Raw genomic sequence first — 24,373 nt, 5'->3', positions numbered from 1 at the left:
TCTTGATTTCATTGCTAAATGCATATTTCAGAGGCTGTCATTTAAAGGGTCTGCTTCACTTCTCTTCTCATTCTCCCTTCTCACCCCTCTTGCAGAATGCTGGAGCATGGGGAATACAAGGGACACCTATATGGCACCACTGTTGATGCTGTGCGAACAGTTCTTGATGAAGGGAAGATCTGTATAGTGGATTTGGAACCACAGGTAACTAGGGGGATCTAAGACTTAAACTTCATGGAAGAGACTGTCTTCTGCATCCTACAGGTCCTGAGAACTGCTTGGAGAGAAGGTTCAATTAGCAAACTTACTATAAAATTGGATCAGGATTCATTAATAAGATTGTGTACATTGTAAACAACAAAGTGAGGTGGAGTATATACATGCACACATGCTATCATTTCTAATGTGCTTATCACCATGGTTTAGAAGTCTATTCTGGTTATTGTATCACATACTTCCAATTGAAAATTTTCCAGGAAAAATGGACACTGACCCATATTGCCTTATACTGTTTTGTACAATAAGACAGTACATCCTGAACGAATGCTACTAGCGACTGAAAAAACTGTTCGTTCATAGCTTGGAAACTTAATCCAGTAGGAGAGACGGGAACGTTTAAGAAAGAATGATTCTCCCGAGACAGTCTAAAGTGTCCCCAGCTTAATTTTACATTGTTGTGTTCTTTAGACTTAAAAGTAGTGCCACAGCAATGTCACTGAAGAAACACCTTCCCCAATTCTCTCTAAATGCTTAGAGCAGGGGTGGCGAACCTGTGGCTCTAGAGCCACATGCGGCTCTTCAGAAGTTAATATGCGGCACCGACTCCGGGGCTGGAGCTACAGGTGCCAACTTTCCAATGGGCCAGGGGGTGCTCACTGCTCCACCCCTGGCTCTGCCACAGGCCCTGCCCCCACTCCAGCCCTAAGCCTGCTGTGGCTTCGTTCCTCCCACTCCCCCTCCAAGCCTCCTGCATGCCACGAAACAGCTGATCCGGAGGTGCGGGGAGGGAGGGGAAGGCGCTGATCAGAAGGACTGCTGGTGGGTGGGAGGCGCTGGGGTGGGGTGGGAGCTCATGGGGGGGCTGCTGACATATTACTGTGGCTCTTTGGCAATGTACGTTGGTAAATTCTGGCGGCTTAGGCTCAGGTTGGCCACCCCTGGGTTAGAGGGAGAACCCCTTTTTCCTCTTCCTTCTCACTGATTGGTGAGAACCAGGGTGGAGTTAACAAAAGAATTTTTCAGAAGCTGCCTGTGTGACTTGAGATTCTTTTATGAGGCGGAATGGTCACTATATCTCCTCAGCGAGGTGATTGGTTAGAGAAGTTTAGGTTGTATCACCTTAAAGGTCTAAAAATGTTGCTCCTTAGATGGAGCTACTATTCTTAACTGATGGTCACAATCAGTGCTTCAAACATTAAGAAAAGGAGTACTTGTGGCACCTTAGAGACTAACCAATTTATTTGAGCATGAGCTTTCGTGAGCTACAGCTCACTTCTGGTTAGTCTCTAAGGTGCCACAAGTACTCCTTTTCTTTTTGCGAATACAGACTAACACGGCTGTTACTCTGAAATCAAACATTAAGATAACTTCCACATATGCTCCTCTTTTGGGCACTGCAAAAAATATTTCTCCGAAGGCCAGAAAAGAACAAGATTTCTCTCAGCTCCCTTTACGATTCCTGATCCATTTCTAGACCACTCAGCCAAATGAAAAAGTCAGCATCCTGCTAGTTCACATAGGCTTTCTTCTTTCTAATTCCTGGCCCTAGGCTTGCTGGTAGGGAGGGATAAGGCTAATAAAGGTCTGAGTTAGTAGTTGTCAGAAGGTGCTGAAGGCTTTAAGTCCTGCAAAGAACCCTTCTAAAATTTTTCTAAATTACTCCCTTATTTGCTGGTATGTATTCTTCTAATTTTAGAGGGCTTCCATACCTGGGTGTCTCTGGGAACCTAACAAAATATCATTTAAAAACATAACTGGAAGAAAGGCTCTGTGGCACAATAAATTCCAGAGGGAAACTTCCTTTAGATACATGGACCTGGAATTGTGCAGGCTTTGACTTGGTGTAGTGGCTTGTGCTGGTTGAAGAAATGAAGATAAGTTACACAGCCTCAGGTGTGAAGTTGTGTGCTGCTCAAAACCATAACAAAACAACCTACCATGAAGGCTCCTATGCTGCGCATTGATGTTCCCTGTGCTCCTGCTGCCTTTCGAGTTTTTCTTCTTGTCCATTTCTTCACCTGAATTCAGTTCTCAATGAAAAAAGGAAATTTGATTTTGCCACTGTGGCAGAACATACTTTGTACTCATTAGTTTTTGAACTCCCCCTGCTTTTCACAACAGGTTACAAATACTACTTACTCACAGTGATCTGTTGACATCAACAATTGCATCAATGCATGGAGAGAAGGAAACAAAAGGCAGACATTGCCTTGCAATACATGGAGCAGGAGAATCAATATTTTCCAAAGGCAGCCCCAAAACCAAGACAGTTTTGAGCCTCTAAAAAAGAATTACAATTGAAGATTTAAAACTCCCTTAAAAGGTAGCGGATGTAACCTTTTAATGGCCATGTTAGGATTTTGAATACTGCAAAGTCTGGAAATGATGGTACATAACCATTTGTTTTTAATAGAAATAAAATATGGGATGAATACGACTTATACATTTTAATGTAACTACTATCTGACCTTGACTTGCAGGGTATCCAAATGGCTCGGACACACGATCTAAAAGCCTATATTATATTCATCAAGCCACCTAGTATGAGCTGCATGAGACAGTCTCGGAAAAACGCCAGGGTCATTACAGACTATTATGTGAACATGAAATTCAAGGTGAGTTTCAGAGAATGAAGGTGGTGCAACAGTGATGGTTCAGTCAGAAACTGCCACATTCCTATATTGTATTAATGGTTTAAAGGACCCTCGTGTCTTTGGTCTGAAATAAATCAGATCTGATAACATTCAGCATGTTGCGAAGCCCCTCTCTCTTCCTGGTGTTTTGGAGTGGAAGTGGAGAACAGAGGGCTGGGAATTGTGCCCTGGGGTTGGGATATGTGGCTAGAGTGGGTTTCTTTGGAGGAAGTCTGATTTCTGTATTTATATTTGCGTTATTTGATTTGTTTTTGTAATATATAGCCAAGGTGCCTAGATCTCTGGGTAGGCACTTCCATGTCATTTAAAGTTAAATATGTGGAACCATCTTCCTTCAGTGTTGTCATAGAGTCCCTTTTCCTATAGACATCCGCTATAGATATTTCAAACAAAAGCACAGTGGTTGTGTTCTGCATGTGATGCATTCCTACCTATATTACAGTAAAATTATTGATGCCTTACTTTGTCTAGACACTTAACAAAAATTGAACAGGATTCAAAAAAAGTCAAACTTTTTTCTATAACTTTTAGTCTTCAATTTGACCTTCATTGTCTAGCTCTGTATTTTAAAATTTTAGATTTCTGATGACTTCCTAGACTCCCTTTTCCTTCATTTTGTCTGTGGGAGGTGATCATAATTACATAACTAAAAACATGGAATTTGGGGAAATATTGCTGACAAACTGAAATACAGATTAGGAACATAGGTGTGGCAAGACTGATCAGACCTCTGGTCTATCACATCTGGATTCTGCCTGTAGCATTAGCCAGTACAGTGATACTTCAGAGGCAAATAACAGCACCCTCACCTCATCTAGGCAACTGTGCAATGCAGCATGTGGGGGTAGAGGAAGACTTCTTGTGAACCATGCAAGCCATCAGTCGTGCTCCAAAGGTTTAGAATTGATTACCATTGTAATGGCATGCGTATCTTACAGTTGTTATAGGTTATAAGTCAGAATAATTTCCATTTGTGTTAACATTTACAGACAGGAACCATCCTCAGCTGATGTAAATTGGCATGGCTTCATTGAAGTCACTAGAACTTCGCCAATTTACACTAGCTGAGGATCTGGCCCATGGTGTGGTTTTCCAAATCGTCCCTACCCTGAAAAGACATACAAAATAACTGATCCTGGAAGCCCCGTGGAACTTGCAATGACTTCAGTCAGAGCTTCTGCTTGCAGATGGTTTGCAGGATTGAGTCCCACTGGAAATTATATGCAAGAACTCCCTCTTATTCTCAAACGAATATCAAGTGATCATATTTTAATACAGGGGAGCTTATTCCAAGAAGCATGAGGTTTATAATGGGACACGCATGCAAATGGTTTGGAGTTGACATATAGAAACTAAGTTTTCTGAAGGGATGTCTGCAACACTTTCAGGGGGAACCATGGCAGAATAGAAGGTCTTTATTTATAATAATATTACTTTGTATTTCTATGCCACCTTTTATATGAGGATCTCAAAGTGTTTTATGAACATCAGTGAATTAACCCTCATAACCTCCCTGTGAGGTAAGGAAGTAGTAGTATCCTTTATTTTACAAATTGGAAACTTAAGCACAGACGGGCTAAGTGTCTTGCCCAAGGTCACATACTGAGTCAATAGTAGAGCTGGGAAGAGAAATCAAATCTCCTGGCTCCCAGTTCTGTCATCTAGCCACTAACCTCCAGTACCTCTTTGGAAGAGTAGAAAGTGAAAACTTGGATAAACCTATTCCCATCCAAAAGTGTCCCACATGAAACTATAATGTTCTATAGGTCTGTACTGTCTCTTACAGGAGGAAGACTTGCAGGAGATGGAGGACTGTGCTAAGAAAATGGAAGCTCAGTTTGGTCAATTCTTTGATCAAGTGATTGTAAATGACAACTTACAAGAGGCCTGTGTGCAGCTGCTGTCTGCAGTCCATCAGGCACAGGATGATCCCCAGTGGGTCCCTGCTACATGGATTTGTTCAGATACTCAGCCATAATTCTGAGAAGCAGGCAGCTTCACAAAGATTATATCTTATGTTTTACCTCCAGAATAATCCTGTCAGGATTGTAAGAATATATCTTTGTGTGGAGAGAGTTTGGAGGGGGATTAGGAAAAAAGCTATAATGAGATAATCATACTGTCTTCATTGTAGTTCTTACTGCAACATGTGATGCTTAACATCAATTTTGTACCAAAAAAGTGCTGTAGTATCTCAGAATTACAAAAATAAAAGATCTGTTTTCTTGCATGTACTTGTGTGGTCTAATCATACCTGAGTTAAAGAAAAAGTGCTTCCCATACTTCCTTTTTGTTAGAGCCTTCTTCATTTTTATGATGCTTGTGTATTCCCAAAGGATAATCCCCCATGGTTTTATCAAGATGTAGCAAGTTTGGAGTATGCTTAGTAGGTTGACTTGATGCACCAGGGGAGAGTGCTTTATAAATGTATTATTCTGCTGCTTGCTTCTGTCTCAAACAAGTTTCTTAGCTGATCTTTCTTTTTAAATTAGGTTTAATGCCATTCACAACACAAATGACTCCAGAACTCACATTCACCTGTAAAATAAAATTGACTTTATTTTAATTTTTTTACAGCTATTAAATGCTGACAGATATCATCTTTGTAAAGACACATCACTAAATGTAATGATGATCTAGTCCATAGCAGGTTAGCAGAAGCAATTTACAAGAGCAGGTTTATCAGTCTAGAAGCAGTTAAGTGCCTGATACTGCAAATGCTTATTCACATGACTAGTCTAACTGAAGTCAAATCAGTGAAGTTACTCATGTGCCTAAGTGTAAGAGAGCATCCTTGGGTTCTGAGTCCTTTGGTTGCAAGGGTTCCCAAACACAGCAGTAAATAAGAATGGCAGATGATGATGTGCACAACTGATTGATGGCAGCACCCTGCTTCTGGTCCAGGATTTAGAAATGAGATGCACCATCAAAAGGAGGACAGCTGCTGGTAACTCTAACTCCTGACTCCCTTTGGTGCATCTTGGCTTATACTAGTAATCCACTGTTGTCCACTAGAAGCAAATGTGTATTTATGATCTCTGATAATGAACAGGTTTGTGTAATATACTAAAGAATAATGGCATCTTTAGAACTGAATCCTCTCTCGTCCGAATTTATGTAGAAGTAGAACACTATAAACTCCATCAAGTACTTACTTGCATTTGGTTACTCTGCACTCCTCTCTCATCCTAACCAGTATAACTGAAACATGTTGCAAGGTCAATTGGGTAAACTGGTAAAAACTTCCTTTTCCTGGGTCATTTTTAATTTATGTAAAACAGAACAATTAGAGGTTTAAAGCATTTAGCAAAAAAGTTTTATTTTCAAAGCTAGGGAAAGCAAGAGTGCAGAGCTCAGTGTCCAGTGCCTTATGCACCTGAGTTTTCTACTGTACGTGTTGCACTAGTCATTCACCATTACAGAAAATAAGTAACGCAAATGTTAAGGCTATGTATGTGGGTTTCTTAAGTCTAATAGAAAAGATTCTGGGTTTTCCCTTCGCACAATTCTTACACCTACTGACTGCTCTAGCTAAAAATTATAATACACAATAAACCCAGGTAATACACTTCCAGTTGAGTGCACTTTTAGAGATTGGTATCTTATACCAGCTATTGACTATTCATGTGCCAATACATAACTACTCTGGACAAGTGTGTAAAGTACACGTCAGGACAGTATAAAGGAATAGGTTCCTTCCAGTTCTTTCCCTCCCTACTACCAGCAAACTGAAGAGAACCTGGTGATGGTTTCTCTCTCCTTCTGAAACACTATGCCGTGTTCATGTGTAGGTGTGTTTCCCAACAATCAGTTCCTTTGATCACAGGGCAGCTTGGGCATTGGTGTTATGGTCTTCCTGTCTTTTTTCTACATTTGATTTCCTGTAAGAGCTTTTAAAATGCAATCTTTGGTCTCTCATAATTGCCAGTCAAGGCTGTTTTAAAAACACAAAACAAAAAACCTGCACATTTAAAAGTGGTGATATTAAAAGCATATTTTAATGCAATGGTAGAGTTGGAAAATAGTTGTATTTGACAAGCCACACAGAGCTCTTTCACACCATCCTGGTGGCTCTTGTATTTTGCCCTTTTAAGAGTATGTGTTCAGTCATTGAACAGAGAGCCTAGTTTAGATAGTGGGAGTTTTGTTTAGATTTTTCTTAGAATTGTGCAAATCCATATATTTTGTTTTTCTTAGTCTGGATTCCTCTTGCTAGTTCCATTTTTTTTCTGTGATACTGTACTTATTTCTGTACTTATATTATTTCCTCTCCTTCAGAGCCTGACTGCACAAACCCCCACTTTCCTTCTGATTCTTCCTGTCCAGGACTGCAGAGGAACCTTGAATTGGCAGGGGGCATCGCAAATGAACATGAGCTAACTCGATTGGTAAACGAGCAAAGGCTCCAAGGATGGCCATGCAAAGTACTATTGCAGGGCCCTGCTGTTCATCGTTGTGTTCTTTTTGAGGCTTCTTCCCCAGCCCTCCCCCCCCCCCCCCCACCCCCTTGGTCCAGGTTAAACAAAACATTTCAAGATGCACTTAAAAGTGAGGTTCCCTGTCGTCACTAGGGAGAGATGCTCCAGCAAAGGTTGCAGACCACAGCCCCATGGGGCGCAAGGGCCGCCGGGGCGGAGCCCTAACTGCAGGTCCTGCTTGTAAGGAGAGGGGGCTGCCCGCTCGGGCCTGCTTGACGCCTACACCCTACAGTGTCTGACACAAGGGCCGGAGGGGGAGCCGGCTAGGGGCGATGGCTGCGTGACCCAGCAGCTGGGGGCCTGGGCGCTACCCCCGGCGCTCTTGGCCTTGGAGAGCGGAGCCCCCACCAACCCCGCCTAGGCCAGAGGCAGGAGCGATGAGCCAAAAGCGGCCTCGCCCCGAGCTGGAGGGGGGGCTCCAGCTGCTACACCAGGCCGCCCCCCCCCCCGAGCTCGCCATCCTCTCCCCGGGGGCCGGAGCCACACGTACGCTCCAGCCCCCCGCCTCACGCAGCGCGGGCTCCAGCCCGGCCGGGGTGGTCCCTGCTGGGGGGGCGGGCCCGCCCGCGCCTTGCTGTGCAGCCTGGGCCGGGGCAGGGGCAGAGCCAGGGGCCGGGGCGGGGGGGGGCGTTAACCTCTAGGCCCGCAGCCTCCTCGCTGAGCCCCTGGTGGCCGCCCGGAAATCCCTGCCCGGCAGCACCCTCCCCTTCCCCCGCGGCTCCAGCGTCTCGGCGACGGGCGCGCTGGGCTGTGGAGCCGGCGGCGAGCTCCAGGCAAGGCGCGGCATGGAGACCCCGCAGCAGGGAGCCCGCCAGGTGAGGGGCCTGGGCAGGTTGCCGCGGCGAGAGGAGGGGAAATGCAGGGTGGCTCCCTTATCGGGGGAATGGGTTGGGGGTTGGAGGTGGGGAGCAGGGAGTGTGGGGAGAGGGCATGTAGGAGGGAGGGGGGGGTTGCAGGTGGGGAGCGGTTGTGTGGGGAGAAGCTCCCTTATGGGGGAATGTGTTGGGGGTTGGAGGTAGGGTGAGGCTTCCTCATGGGGGTCGTGTGTAGGTGGAGAGGGAGAGTGTGTGGGGGAGGGTTGTAGGTTGGGAAAGGGGTGTGGGGGGGAAAGCTCCCTCATGGGGGGAGGGTGCAGGATGGGGGGGGCTCTTAGAGTTATTTTTGAGATTTACAGCCTCTTCCTCTCAGATTGGAGGCAGGGGTTTTGACGTCTCCCTGTCAGTGGCCCCCCTTCAGCTCCAGTTCGGTGTGTAACACAGATGGATGGCTATATGGAGGCTTTTAATCCTGCTGAGCTTTCTGAGGCCCCCAACCTGACCTGCATTTTCAGCTGTGCTAAGTAACTGTGTTGAATATGGATTCTGCTACCTCGGTTGTGCACATGGGACCCAGATCTTGATTAAAAGCTGTAGTTTAAGAACCGTTCATGGTGCAGACCAATCTTGAAAAGTCTTTTTTTCAAAAGCCCTTTCAGTGAAGTTCTGTGCCCCATCTGAGCTGGCCAGCACGGCCACGTTAGGAGATTGTAGCTTTAAAAACAGTGCTTAAAATCAGTTTGCTGAAATAACTGAGCAGGCAGCGTGTTTTGCAATTGCATCTTAGTTGTAGCAATATTGGGAGCCCTCGCGTAGACCAAGCTCCTGTGGCCACCAACTTTTTTAACAGTGTTGTTAACCCTGCTCAGACCTACATAATACAGTACTGTATTAAGAATGCTAGTGCTTGTGGGAGCGTTGTTTACACTGGTGCTGTTGCTGTTGGAGTTCACCAGTGTTAACAATTGTGGGCTTTTTTTTGCCCCCCCCCCCCATATAGACCAAAAAGAGTGACTTTTTCCAAGGGGACATATTAACCCCCTTTATTGATCAAATAACTAGCAATGTCTTGTACATGAACATGATCATGGTCTCGTGCAAATGGCAGCCAGGAATTTCTGATCCCTGTTCTGTTGTGGGCTTGGGCAAGCAAGTCTCTCTTACTGCCTTGGTTTCCTTATCCTTATAATAAATATGTTTATATCATAGCGTTTTTAAATCAGTGTAATGTGTTTTGAAGATGTAAAGAGCTATAAAAATAAGAATGGTCTAAATCTCAGGACTTGCAGTACCTACACTCCTCAGAACCACTGGTTTAAATCCTGGCAGTGCTGACTTAGCCCGTTATGCTTCTGTGGCAAATAAATTCAGTTCAGTGCAATTTAGCCTGGGTCACGTTTGGATAGGGTGACCAGATGTCCCGATATTTAACCCTTTGTCCCACATCCCAATCAATGTAAGCATGGGTAAGAATTACTCTTGTGAGTAAAGGGTCATGGGATCTTGGATTTCTTTAATTGCAAGCAGCATTAAGACCTACTGCTGTTCCATTTGGAAAGTTGATGGCAAAATTCCCATAGACTTAAATAAGAGCAATATCAGGGACAACAAGGTTCATGTCTAGCTAATCCTGTCTATCAGAAGCTTATTTTTGTGCAGAGTAAGCTGAGGTCAGAGTCAACACTGTCGGGTTTAGGAAGCTGTTCAGTGTCTCTCTCAAGGACTGATTTTGAATGGTATGGGGAAGAAACAAGTGGTGAGTTCAGTTCTAGCAAGCCTTTAACTACATTGTCTGTGTAATTTTTAATTGAAATAAAGTCTTCGGAGAATGGGGATTTTTCCTTTGTCCAGTTTACTTATTTAATACAAAATCTGAATCTAAGCTGCCTCATTTTTTCTAGGTGAGAAACATTTATCAGGTGTGTGAGCTATGCTTCAGCTAGTCTGTTAACGAGAGGTTTTATTATTTTGTAGTTTTAATTTTGTTTTGACCTTATGGTCAAAATAATTTGAAAAGGTTGTGTTTTCTTGCACATTTTATCATATTAGACTGTTCTATCTTTAAATTTATAATTTCACTAGTAAAGTACCTGCAACTCTTCATACTATAATCTGCAAATATGTTGATATTAAATGCCTAATTTTTGGCAGTGTTTTTGTAGATAATATTTTCAACAACTGATTGGAGTGATGAATTAACTTTCCTGTTTGTGTAGTTTATTATAAGAGAAGTAAAAATATTTAAAGAGAACAGCTACATATGCTTCTGAGGTGTCTATGGTATCTCTCTAAAATCCAGCACACATCTGAATTTAGGCATTGACATCAAATTTGTATCATATACTACTTTAGTATCATATACTACATAGTACCTTCCATCCAAGGATCTCAATGCACTTGTGTACATATACATATGTACGTTATGTTCAGAATCGCCTATCAGAAGTTTTAATATTTGTTGGATGTGTGGAATTAGCTTGTTTCTGTGAAATGGCTTAGCAAGGGTTTAGAAGGGAGATGGTTTCATAACATACTAATGGAAGATTTTTTTATTTCAGTGCCCACCCCGTGCCCTTCCTCCAGTTCCAAGGTAAGATTAGCTGATTATATGAAATATGGTAATTTTTGTGCCCTGGAATGTACTTGAAAGTTGTGAAATTAAGAAAAATGAACTCAACAAAAATCTCATAATGCTCTCACTGACTTTAGTGACATTTTGCTAAGTGTCTTAAAGAGACAAATATGCTTTCAATTCTGTGCTGAACAAAGTTTAAAATAAAATCAAACTTGCATTTGTGAAACTAGGGTGAAGGCTGTGTCAGCAGTTTCATTATAAACCTAGCTTTATTTCAGTTTTGCATTTCACCACAAAAAATTGCAATAGACTAACATTTTTATAGGTTTCAGAGTAACAGCCGTGTTAGTCTGTATTCACAAAAAGAAAAGGAGTACTTGTGGCACCTTAGAGACTAACCAATTTATTTGAGCATAAGCTTTTGTGAGCTACAGCTCACTGCATCGGATGCATACTGTGGAAAGGACTGGCCTATCAAGCATTCTTACAACTACAATACCCACCTGTGGAAGTGAAGAAACAGACTGACAGAGCCAGAAGAGTTCCCAGAAGTCACCTACTACAGGACAGCCCTAACAAAGAAAATAACAGAACGCCACTAGCCGTCACTTTCAGCCCCCAACTAAAACCCCTCCAACGCATTATTAAGGATCTACAACCTATCCTGAAGGATGACCCAACACTCTCACAAATCTTGGGAGACAGGCCAGTCCTTGCCTACAGACAGCCCCCCAACCTGAAGCAAATACTCACCAGCAACCACGTACCACACAACAGAACCACTAACCCAGGAACCTATCCTTGCAACAAAGCCCGTTGCCAACTGTGCCCACATATGTATTCAGGGCACACCATCACAGGGCCTAATAACATCAGCCACACTATCAGAGGCTCGTTCACCTGCACATCCACCAATGTGATATATGCCACCATGTTCCAGCAGTGCCCCTCTGCCATGTACATTGGTCAAACTGGACAGTCTCTACGTAAAAGAATAAATGGACATAAATCAGATGTCAAGAATTATAACATTCATAAACCAGTCGGAGAACACTTCAATCTCTCTGGTCACGCGATTACAGACATGAAAGTTGCGATATTACAACAGAAAAACTTCAAATCCAGACTCCAGTGAGAGACTGTTGAATTGGAATTCATTTGCAAATTGGATACAATTAATTTAGGTTACCTTGCATAATGACTTAGCCACTCCCAGTCTCTATTCAAGCCTATTTCCCCTTGTTTTTTCGTACTCCCCCCCCACCCCCCCCGGACGTTCTTGTTAAACCCTGGATTTGTGCTGGAAATGGCCCACCCTGATTATCATACAGATTGTAAGGAGAGTGATCACTTTAGATAAGCTGTTACCAGCAGGAGAGTGGGGTGGGGAGAGAGAGAACCTTTTGCAGTGGTAAACACCCATTTTTTCATGGTTTGTGTGTATAAAAAGATCTTCTGTACTTTCCACAGTATGCATCTGATGAAGTGAGCTGTAGCTCACGAAAGCTGATGCTCAAATGAATTGGTAGTCTCTAAGGTGCCACAAGTACGTCTTTTCTTTTAACATTTTTATGTAAGTTTTAGCCTAGCAGCAAATAACTTTTTTTTTATCTAATTTTTAAAAAGTACCTTAAAAATGTAAGAGTTTGGGTATGTGTAACTTCCTCCTTTGACTTTCCATGGGCTTTGGGGTATAGGATGCTTGTTTTCCAATCATATAGTAGAAAAGAAGTTTTGTGTTGTAAAAAGATTGGGAAACCGTTTACTTCATAATATCTCATTGCTTCTGTCATTTGGAGGGGAAAAATGCATCAAAGATTTTAAAAACTACTTCAGTCTCAGTAACTTCTGTATTTTCAACCCCTTGTTTTCTTTTCCTGGTCTTCGCCTCATTGTTTATTGCTGTTGAATGCTGTCTCTCATCTGTATTTTAAATTGCAAGCACTTTGGGGCAGAGACTTTTTAAAATCAACTTGGTGCCTAGCATACTTTTGAGTGTGGTATAAATAATATCATCAGTGAATACCATATTGAGGCAAAAGATGGAGAGGTTATGGTTCTGAGGGTTCAATGATCCATGAGCCAAGGTAGATTTTGATGATAGGAAAGAACGTTGTTATGGTCTGTTAAGTCGAAAATCCTCTTCAGTGCCTTAAGACATATGTACATAGTAGCCCATAAACGCTTTGAGGAGTCTGAATATTTTTTTGTTAGCTGCTTGCTTCACTATCATATAACTTCTTCTGTTAGTTTGTGTCAGACAGTAAGACAGGTTCCAATTAAAGAGCCAGGTAAAATGAAAGTTTCAATCTCATGAACAGTTAACAAATCAAGAAACTGTACATAGTCACAAGTAGCAAACAGACTATTGTTTTGTCTATTGCTAAGCAGCCGCAATCTTGTCATATTCAAATGTTCGTAAAAAGAAATAGGGCTCAGGGGAGGTGGATGGCTTTTATGTATAAGTTCTGTGACCACATAAACCAATTGCATTGTGAGCTCTAACACAGTTCTGAGTTGTAACTAATTCAAAACTAACATTCTTGTTCCTTTTATATTCCTTTCTGATTTTTTTTTTTATTTAAATGGGAAAATCTTGGATCTGAAGTGGAAGCCAAGGTGAGTTTAAGTATTAAGTGCTGTGCATTCTGTTTAACAGTTCCTGTTGACTTCAGTTAATCATTTTTAAAGTTTTGCCTAAAAGCAGTATGGTAAGTATTATAATTTATTTATTTAGTGCTTTATGTGTACATGGGTCAAGATTTTAGAAAGTGGCTTATGCTTTTGGGTGGTCAATTGGAGACACCTTAAAGGGGCCTTATCTTCAGACGAGAGTTATATAGCTTAGAAAAGAGGAGAGAGTCTTTAAAGTCACTCATTTGTGCAGGCCTCACCTCATGGTTGCCCTTCTCTGGACTTTTTCATTCTCTACTATATCTGTCTTGAGGTGAAGTGACCAGAATTGGACACTATGCTGTATATGAGAAATTTTTCCTATGGCGCATCATTATTATAATTTCCTGGTTTTTTTGTTTTTGTTTTTTTTAAATGCCCATCCTATGTGTTTTTTTAACACATCTTGCAGTCTGGGCAGGTTTTTTATTTCCTATTACTTCCCCACTCCTTGCTGTACTCTTCCTTCTCTTTACTCTCCTGATGAGGGTTCTCTTGTGTAAAGAGAGGGCTAGGAAATCCCAATCCTCTTCACTTCCAAAGGGATTCCCCTTTCTGGGTTGAAGTAGAGTTGTTAGAAAGAGAGCACGGATTCCTCCATAGTGTGTAACTAGTTCCTTTATTTTACATCTTACAGATGAAATTCCACTTAGTCGTCCAAAAAGAAAGAAGCCCAAAGGAAAAAATGCACTGGGTAAGAAGCTTCCAGGAGTGAAAGATATACTTGGAATGCTGGAGGAACTCTGTACTGTAGCTGATCTCCTGACAAATGCATCCTTGGATTTCATACCTACCATTCCTAACAGGGCAACTTTTAGTCTTCCTGGGTCGTTCATCTTCATTGGTTATTGTCACAGTTCAAAGCAACTGCACTTGTATTTCCCCCTCATGGTCCAACAAGGGGACCCACTTTTAGGCTTCTGACTCCCCAGCCATCACCTCTCTTGGGCTGAAACCTGTCTGTCTCTTCCTCCTGACTGGGGTTTTTCTGGGCTGCAAAGTTCTCTCCTTACACTGCAAATTCCCCAGCAAATCAGATTGCCTAAGCAGGCCTGCTTTGCTCTCTCCTCAGAGGCTATAAACATATAAGCAAGCACCTATGTTCTTATGGTGAAAGCATCACAGAGAAAACGTATTAAGAAAAATAAAATAACTTACACACATGGTGGTAAACTTACCAGAGATCACCCCAAACTCCAGCAACGGCTCTGGGACATGATCAGTTCTTTAAATCCCACTATGGGGTTTTTCTGTGGTTACAAGTTCTTAACAGCTATTTCCTCAGAACAAGCACCCCTATGCATTGGCTAGCCTTTCCTTTATTTAGCTTGAGTCTTTGATCTTCAGAAACTATGAATAGGTAATCAATGAGACAGTGGTTCTCTTCTCAGGGTGTAGCTTCAAAAGGTTAGGTGCTGATGTGGCCATTTGCATTCCCTTTCCCCCATATATTTCCCACTTAACCCATTTAACTTTGTTGGTCCTGAAAGTTCCTTCTTTTCTGTTACGTTGTTTAAGATAGTCCCTTGAAGCACCTAATGTTTCCCAGGGTTTACGTTGTCCATGTCTCTCCCCTGGAAAAGTTAGATACAATCCCACAAAAAGAAAAGGAGTACTTGTGGCACCTTAGAGACTAACCAATTTATTTGAGCATGAGCTTTCGTGAGCTACAGCTCACTTCATCAGATGTTCATCACATCTGATGAAGTGAGCTGTAGCTCACGAAAGCTCATGCTCAAATAAATTGGTTAGTCTCTAAGGTGCCACAAGTACTCCTTTTCTTTTTGCGAATACAGACTAACACGGCTGTTCCTCTGAATACAATCCCACAATAATACATAAACTAGCATTTATAATACAATGGACTCCAAAGCTATTTAAATATAATTCAATAAGATCTCCCAAAGATATTGTAGGAAATTGCCATATTTGTCACAGTTTTTATACATTGTGATTTTTTTTCTTCTGAAGCGGTATGAGTTAGAATTATAGTCTTAATACTAAAGTCATTGGGCTTTTTCCCCTCAATTCTGGTTGCTAATAAAGCAGCAGGTGCTGATACAGCATTGACAAATTCCTTGAATTTTTTTCTTGCTATTTTTTCCCTTCCTGGTTACCTCAGTTGCTTGGGTCCTTGAGACTAGGCAGTTATCCACAGCCATGAAATGCTTTGCAAACTGATGATTTTACTAAGTGCTCTGAATTCTGAATTGACTCAACACAAATCCAAGTAAATACTACTATGCCTGTTTCTGTAATAGATTTAAATATTGTCAGGTATTCTTTAACATCTCACAGAGGAGATGGATTGTTCACAAAGTGTGTTCCACATGAATTCAACCTAGTAGCTAAACAGAGAAAGAGGAAATACAAAGTGCAGATATGCCCTGGTTGCCTTCCCAGGAAGGCTCACCCTACCATTGAACTGAATTCTTTTTCTTTTATTCTGCTTTTCAGAGGGTATCGTTCATGCAGCTGTCCGTCGGCCATCTGAGAGTAGCGAGCCTCTAACTCCTGAGGTTCAGGATGCTCCACCTCAGAGGAAACGCAAGAAGAAGAGAATGCCTCCCGGTATGTGGAGACTGACAGAAAGGATGGAAGATGGAATTAGGCTTGGCAGCATAAAATCTTGCGAGCCCACTTCTTAAATTTCTATTTCTTAAGCCATTAGAATAAGTGCATCTGCATTGTTTACAGGCCAAAGTCATCTCTAGCGTAAATCCTTGGAGTCTGTGAAAATTCACGTCAATGAAGCAGTAGGCTGAGAAATGCAACACTCAAGCGTCATGCAATTCTAGATGTTCAGGTTTCTACTGGAGTGATAACTCTTCTGTCTTGCCGTCTATGTAGTATTCTGCCATCTATGTAGTATCTTCCGTTTATCTTGTTAAATATGAGCCATATTTTATTACTGCTGCTAGGTTTTGTAATCTACACCATAAAATATATGCATATATAATGTGAATTGGGGCCAAATCAGTGTTCCAGTAGAAATTTACATTTTGGAATTTCCTGAGTTTTGAATGTTTACTTTTCCAGGGTTTCATTATTGCTAGTTTTTTAATTTGAATATTTTCTGATTTTAACAATAGAATAAATTAGAGCAATCTTGTAATATTTTTTAGGATATTGTATTATTCAAGTATCTATTTTCAGTCCAAAAGCAAACACGTTGAGGTGTCTGCATCTGCTAAAAGATTTAAAGACCAGTGGTGGGCTGATTGTATGTGATCATAAGAAAATAATGTAAGAACTTTGATTATTTCTTAGAGTGAAAAATAGAAAATTGCTTTTCCAATGCTGATCCCAGATTTAATATTTTTAATGAGACAAACAGCACACCAGTCTTTGCTGTGAAAGTTGCCTTTGAAACACTTAGAAGTGTTACTTTGAAAACATGTAACGCTTTAGTTTACTGGCACCATACTGCCGCACACAATCACAATTCCTAAATTGTTAAAAGTATATTAAAAGATAAATAGGTTAAAAATTGTCACAAGATTAATGGAAACATCAAATTTTGGAAATGGAGAATTATAGATGATCCTCTGTTAGCATTTTGTATTAACTGAAACTCAGAACATGGTGCTTTTTGTTCACAGTGAATGCATTATAGTTATACAAATGTCTCAGTGCATATGTTTCCTACTCTGTACTAGCCTGCAGATAGGTTATTTTTGCGGTTTATTTTAAATCTTCAGAGTCTGAGACCTCTTTCACCCAGCAGAATGTTCCCAACACATCCTTTTTTCATACTGGAAATGGCATGGATCCCCAGCCCTCTGAAGAAACAGTGATTCGTAAACATCGGAAAAAAACAAAGTGAGAATTTCTGAGGTGCATTATAATTCTTGTCACAGAATACTTATGATAATGTGTTAATATGTGTTAGTATTTAAGGCCCTGATCCTGCAAAGACATGATGTCTCTGGAGCTACTCAGATTGTGCGTGTGCGGAAATGTACGTGTGCATGTGTGGAAATCAGATTGTGCCTGTTCGTGTGCGGAAAGGTAAGCGTGTGTGGAAATCTTTGCAGGGTCAGGGATTAACTTTGTTTTTTTTAATCCGTGGTCACAGTGAATGCTTAGAATTTAGTATTAAGAAATATTGAGGTAGATTTTGGCAATTTATTAATTTAAACATTCTTCAAATCTACACTACAATTGTGAGCATGATAGTATAAATACAGTACTTAAATCACAGAACTTAAAAAATAAATCAGAATATGTAACATAGGCCATATCTGCACTAGAGTGCTTTAATGGTATAGGAATACCACTATTGCACTGGCAAAAGTGATCTTAGTGTGGATTCAGCAATACCTGCAAAGCTGTGCTTTGTACTGGTATCGTGAAACCACCTCCCACAAATAAAAGAAGCTATACCAGTAAAAGTGTGGCTAGGGACTTCAGCTAGCACAATTATTGCAGTCAGGGATCACACCTCTTCACACCCTTGACTGACATAGCTGTCTGTGCTGGTAGGAGTCTGTAGTGTAGATAGAACCTAATCATTTGATTTCTGCTTTTCTTTAACTTTCACTCTTATTTCTTAACTTTGTCAGAACATTACTTTTGCTCTTTATTTTGTCTCCACTTTCCTTCAGCTTCTGAATGTTGCTCCTTTAAAACACTTTTACTTCTCTTCCTGCCTAAGTATTTCAGTTTATTTAGCTTTTTTCTTTAACTTATTTCTTCTGCATTCTTTCTATTACAATAATCTTTTCATGTCTGGTTTGTCATAAAACAAAAGTAAAATATTAAAACAGTTATTGGGGGTTTGCTTGATGATGGTGATTTTATACTTCCATAAAGAAGAATTTTAGGCCCTAATCCTACAAGCAGTTGCACTCAGAAGAAACTTTATATACGTGAGTATTCCATACTATTCAAACCAGTAAAATTAGGCATGTACTTAAGTGTTTACAGTATTAGAGCATTAGTCTTTAAAGCTTTTGACCTTGTTCTTTTTCTCTCCACATATCCTGTGATGATAGGAAGACTCGGCCAGCAGAAATACGCTGCTCCAATGAACTGGGAGTGGAGGAAGAGGACATTATTGAAGATGAACAAACAAAAAGTCCAGATCAGCAGCTTGTGTTTGCTGCTCCCACTGGTGCTAGCCAGCCTGTGAGCAAGGTGTTTGTTGAAAAAAATCGTAAGTAATTTCTTATTCCTTTAACTTCAGACATTTTAATAATAATGAAAAAGTTAATGCTGTCCTGTTAAAAAAGAGAAATTGTCCAAATGTATTTTTCTGCAGAAATAGTTACAACATTAAAACCGCCTGAGCATGTGGCCTTATGTATATTTTTAAAGTTATCAAATTTCTGCATATGTGTAATTTGACTTAAAATATATCATTGTGTACTCCTGAAGTAGAGCATTCTTTCTGAAAATGTCACGCTCCCCAAAGTTAAATTAATGGAAAGCAAGAATTACTCTTGCACTCATCTTGACGCGAGTCCTGCGAGCACTAGTTTTTTAATCACAGAGTTAACTGATTCCCCGGCTCAGAGCAAGTCTAGCTGACGGAGCTTTATCTAACTAGTATTTTCAGTGTTGCTACCCTGGTGAGAAATTTTAGGGAAAACATACTATAGGAAGGCCCGTATGTTCATATACTTTTTGAATACAAAGGAAGAGGCATGAAAGAGGTTTTTATGGGAGACAAAATGGGATGCCAAAGCATTTTTCTTTTAAGTGAAAACTGTAGTTGCTCTGAAGCTATTATTGAAACCAGGTATGTTTTGGGGTCTTGGTAACAGTTAGGGAACATAAGAGCCAAAATGTTTTAAAGTCTTCCTCCCTGTGCAGCACTCAGTATTGCAAGGACTTCATCCTGATTGAGATTTCTAAAGTCTGATCTGCACTAGAAGGTTTTACTGGCAAAACTGTATTCAGCATAGCTCTGCATGCATCCACACTAAAAACTGAGTCCAGCCAACAAACCCCTGAACTTTTGCTGGCAAAATTAAACCAGTTCACCAAGTGACATAACGCCTCTATCAGTATAGTTGTGCAATCAAATTGCCTGTGAGGAGACAGAAATACCTGTACCAGCAAATGCAGTCCTCCAGCAACAAGCCCACAGTGCAGCTGTCCTAGCAGCAGTGACCTCTCTGGTCAACTTTTTGAACTCTGCTGCACAGGGCTTGCAGTGACTGGAAGCCTGTCTCCCATTTAAATTTGCCAGCATGTTTTGGAAATACTTAACCTGCCTGCCACCTTTGCAAGCGCTCTTGTACCAGCATGATTCCAGCTAAACCTTATGCTGCTACCTGGTCCAGGAAAGAGGTCCTGGATTTCTTCAGTCTGTGAAGTGGATGGAGTTGTACAGCCACAGGAATCAAGATGTATATACTGATATTGCAAAGGAGATTCAGAAGCAGGGGGACACAGCAAGGATGAGGGCCTATGCCAGGCAAAGGGGAAGGAGCTGCAGTAGGCTTACAGAAGAAAAAGGAAGGCAACAAAAAGTCTGGCACTTCCCCTCAAGAGTCATGGATTTTTTAATAAAAGTGCATTCTTGTTGGTTGTTATAACCTTAATACATATTCTTCACAACTCAGAGATAGATGTAGGTTTCATTTTTAGAAGGTACACACTATACATTTTTAAAGTGATTTATTTTGAAAACTTTTCAGATTAGTTTTACAGCTATATCAGAAAATGAATAATTGTTTTTTTCATTTACCACATGTAATTGAAGCAGATAGTTCACCTCCCAATGACTTCATAAATATCTCCAGTTCAACAGATTAATCATTAATATTTGGAGGATTTTCTTGCCATGCTGTATTAGGAGGAGAACATCACCAGACAGATGTTTAAATTGTTTTATTTAACTAAAACAACAACGTTATGTATTCTGGATTGTTTTCTTCAACAGCAAACTTATAATATTTTAACAAAACAAACATATGAATTTTTGAATTTAGTTAAACATTCAAGTTTTTTAAAACAGGTTTGTTTTTGTTAAAATTGTGTTAACTAAAATAGTTAAATGAAATATTTTAAAAACAAAAACTAAACTGATTATGTCAGCCAGGTCAACATGAGAAACTTTAAATAAAGCTTCTACAGCTTACTCAGTCATCTTCACCTTCATTTTCCTGTTTATTCATAATCTAGAAAAGAAAAACAAGCTTTCTTGCTTTTTCAGGTCCCAAATGATTTCTCAATTTGGAATGAATTAGTCCAAAGGAAGAAAATATTCTTTCTACACGGGCAGTAGAAGCTACTGCTGTTAAAAGTGAGATTATCACTTCAACAGTCTCTGAATCCAGGTTCTTAAGCGACTTCCACCAGTTCACTGGTGTGACTTTCTTTAAAACATCATCAGCAAACATATATTTCTTGAATGGTTCTTATTCCCAACCTGGGTCTCTCTTGCGGCCTGTTGCCATTATAGGTTTTCTCTTCTAGTGAGAGAATGGTATGGTAGATCTCAAATCAATGAAGGCTACACTCAGAAAGACCTCAAGACTTCTGGAATATGCTGCTCAAATAGTTTCACTTTTGTTTCTACTGCCTGTCCCTCCCTTCTCACATTTATCTCCAGATTTCATCTCCATGTCCAGATCTGTTCTGCTCCCAACAATCTTCTATTCATTGAACTTTATGAAACTTTGCACTTTTAGAGAGAGGTAAGGGATTGACTGTGTACACAAATTTGCAGAGGGACAATAGGGTTGAGGTCTGTTATTTCTCACCTCTATATATTTATTTATTTATTTTATTTAAAAACATTTTTGCTGTTAACAAGCATGTTATCTCTGGCAACACAAATCCACAGTTTGAGAACTGCAAAACAAAGCATCTCTGATGGTATCTTCTAGACTAAGCACTGGGTCCCATTGGGTAGATAAAAAGATTAACCTAAATAATCTATACAGAAGCCCCTGGAACCCCATAAGATTGGGTCCCTATTTCATGAACTATTGAAACTCGTTTACAAAATTTTTCTTAACCATTCCATGAATATATTGTTTCATACTATAGAATTAGAATTTGTAATCCCTATTCCATGATGAGATACATAGCTCAAAGATATCATAATTAAAACTATCTTTAGATAGGTTTTTTCCTCTAAAAGCATTTTATCAAAAAAATTGGATTTAAATAAAAAAAATCTTTTTTTTTTATTTAAAAAATAATTCATTGATATTTATCCACCTTGTGTGGAGCTCAATGCCATGTAGAGCATCCACAAGCAACCCACCAGTGACGGAGGGCACTTTGCAAGTTCCAGAGCAGGGCACCCTGGAACTGCAGACCAAGTAGGAGCTTGCTGATGAGGGGGATGTGGATGATGCAAGTCTGACACCAGGACCTCTTTGAGACCCAGCTGAACCTAGAGAGAGAACTAATTATTGAAGAAGGGGGCAACCTGTAGGTGTAATTTACTGTCCCTGTTAATGCATGCCATTTTTTTACTTTCTCCAGGGCCCACTGGGGAGGGGAGGTCACCGTCTTCTCCCCCGTCAAATTGGCAGCCGACTGTGCATGGGCAGGGAGCAAAGGAATTCTGTTTTAAAATAGCCAGTTTATTTCCAGGGTGTGAACTGGCAGTAGTAAGTAATACAATCAGAGAATCGGGTTAAAGCACCCAAAACCATTTCCAAATATATACTTTTGCCAGTACTTTCGCTGGCAATGCTTGACAATAACCAAGTACAATTCAATATGTTACAGACAGTAAACATACTTGCACTGACTGTAAGCTACACACAACTCGATAAGTGAGCATTCATTCTACTGTATGTGATTTTGCAGAAAATCCGTTGTAAACTGATTGGATGCAGGATTTCAACTCCAAATCATATTACTTGCATCTAGTTCAGGAAAGATAAAAGATAGATAAAGAGATAAAAACAGTGTGTGGGTAGCTTTGGGAGGGGAAGGAGGGTTTTGATATGGACAGGTTCACTTGTTCTCCAGGAGTCCCGGGGGCCTTCTGCCACTTGCGGAGAAGACCATTTATGTTTAGTTTTCTGGTCCCCTGTAACAAGTGAGTAGTTCTGGACATTTCTAGGTGAGGAACATTTCTCTCACCCTGGTAGGATACCTTCCCATAGTACTCTGCCAGGACGTCTTGGGGATCATCATTGTTTATGTACTCAGCTGTAAGATAGGAGCAGGGGACAGAAGCAGGATATGTGTTCCATCTACTACCCCACCACAGTTAGGGAAGAATCCATCTATTATTTCCTTAAGCATTGCTCAGAGTCCCAATCCTGTACAGCTGGACATGCTTAATGGCCTTGCACACCTGGATGATGACCATCCCAACTGTTGATTTTCCAACCCTGAACTGATTGTCTACTGACAGATAGCAGTCCAGGATTACAAGCTTCCAGAAAGTGATTGCTATCTGTTTCTCCACTATTAAAGCAGCTCTCATTCTGGAGTGTCTGCTACAGGACTGAGGTGAGCTCAGAACACAAGTCCAGGAATGGGACCTTCTGCATCCAAAAGTTCTGTAGGTCATCCCAGGTTTGCATCACAATCTGGTCCCATCACTCGGTGCCAAGAACCACCGCTCCTCTGTGTGCAGCTAGTCAATGAATATCTGAAGCAGCTGGTTGCTTTCATTCACTGTCTGTATCATCATCCACTCCTCAGTATCCCCTCTACATGATGGGTTACCAAGATTCCACAAATATAAAAGAAACACTTACCTTGTCCTAAAATAGATGAAAGATTCTTTGGTCTGTGCAGCATCTATGTTTTTGGACTGCAAGAAATGGAGGGATTTAAAAACAGCGTGAAAAAGTGGATTATGGGTTTGATCCCAAACTCCCACAGTTCCCAGAGAGGAGTGATGATATCCCACAATATAATGCAAAAATTTCCTGGATGTTAGTGTGCCTGATGGTGGTATGGGAGACACTGGATGCCTGCTTACAATGTAGCATGTCCTTTGCTGATACAACTTGATTCTGAGGACACACTGTAGTGGTACACATGTAGACGCATTCTACTGAAATAGCTATGTTGGTAGCAGAATGTCAGTAAAACTTCCTAGTATAGACAAGGGGCAAAGTATTACTGCAATACAAATAATAGGAAGTAATAGTAATCTCCATGATTCAGTAAAGATTTTCTTTTTAGGGCATTTCCAGGCAGCTGACCGCACAGAATTGGTTAAAACCACAGAAAACATTGATGTATTTTTGGATGTAAAGGCTTTATGGACCACCAGGGATGTGGCACTCTCAGTGCACCGTGGTTTCAGGTATCTGATAGTCTCTTTTCTTTCTTCAAAATATTGACCTGTTGTGTGAAATCCATTTCTTTTTCTCTCTGGCTAGGGAATGCTTTTGAAGTGAACGCCTTCTGTCTATCTTGTAGATGTCTCTTTTAGTCTCTTTGGACACACTCAACGAACAATGGATGAGTGCAGAACTGAATAACTGCAAGCTTTTCTGTTGATGGACTATGCCTAAAGCTTCTCAGCACTCTAGCAAATTATAGTATAGTTTGTTTTGTTTTGCCTGAGAGTGCCTGCTTCTGAGGGGACAGGGAAAAAGTTGCAGTTTTGCAGGCAGAATTTAAACTGTAGGAGAGACTGTAAATGTATCATGTATAATTTTAGAAAATAACAGATTTTTAGTTTGAATGAAATACAGAAGCTGTTTTTAGTGTACCATTTGTAGAAAAAAGGCAAATGGACTAGCCTGAAGAGAGGTTGTAACAGCCAAAGTGAAATGTAATGATAAACAGCAGTGTAATGAGCTAGTATGAGGTGATTAGTGATTGTGTTAGGTCCAGTCTTATTTAACGTCGTCAGAAATGATCTTGAAGAAGTAATAAATTCACTGAAATTCACAGATGAAACTAAAGTGGAAAGAGGTGCAAATGTTCGTGAGGACAGAAGTAATACCCAGGGACCTACAGAGGAAAGAGATTAAAAATGAGATATATGTAACTACTGTAATGCATCTGGGAAGAAAA

At 40.7% G+C, this 24,373-nt stretch overlaps 2 protein-coding genes across 2 annotated transcripts in view; both read left to right on the top strand.

The window, feature by feature from the left end:
- The window catches only part of MPP4 (MAGUK p55 scaffold protein 4), a 36,418-nt gene extending 31,315 nt beyond the window's left edge, over positions 1-5,103 (top strand). Inside the window, exons 19-21 of the mRNA XM_075118079.1 lie at positions 96-204; positions 2,700-2,834; positions 4,660-5,103. Of these exons, the coding sequence (XP_074974180.1) occupies positions 96-204; positions 2,700-2,834; positions 4,660-4,851 (436 nt within the window). The 3' untranslated portion in view covers positions 4,852-5,103. The remainder of the gene's footprint in view (positions 1-95; positions 205-2,699; positions 2,835-4,659) is intronic.
- Positions 5,104-7,942: 2,839 nt separating this feature from the next.
- The window catches only part of TMEM237 (transmembrane protein 237), a 30,127-nt gene continuing 13,696 nt past the window's right edge, over positions 7,943-24,373 (top strand). Inside the window, exons 1-8 of the mRNA XM_048869922.2 lie at positions 7,943-8,166; positions 10,725-10,756; positions 13,350-13,360; positions 14,052-14,108; positions 15,872-15,985; positions 17,116-17,236; positions 18,412-18,572; positions 23,531-23,654. Coding sequence (XP_048725879.2) covers positions 8,137-8,166; positions 10,725-10,756; positions 13,350-13,360; positions 14,052-14,108; positions 15,872-15,985; positions 17,116-17,236; positions 18,412-18,572; positions 23,531-23,654 — 650 coding nt within the window. The 5' untranslated portion in view covers positions 7,943-8,136. The remainder of the gene's footprint in view (positions 8,167-10,724; positions 10,757-13,349; positions 13,361-14,051; positions 14,109-15,871; positions 15,986-17,115; positions 17,237-18,411; positions 18,573-23,530; positions 23,655-24,373) is intronic.

Source organism: Caretta caretta, chromosome 11, assembly GCF_965140235.1.
Source record: "Caretta caretta isolate rCarCar2 chromosome 11, rCarCar1.hap1, whole genome shotgun sequence".
Classification (NCBI taxonomy): Eukaryota; Metazoa; Chordata; order Testudines; family Cheloniidae; genus Caretta; species Caretta caretta.
Note: the sequence above shows the minus strand (reverse complement) of the source record. Positions and strands in the feature narration are given on the sequence as shown.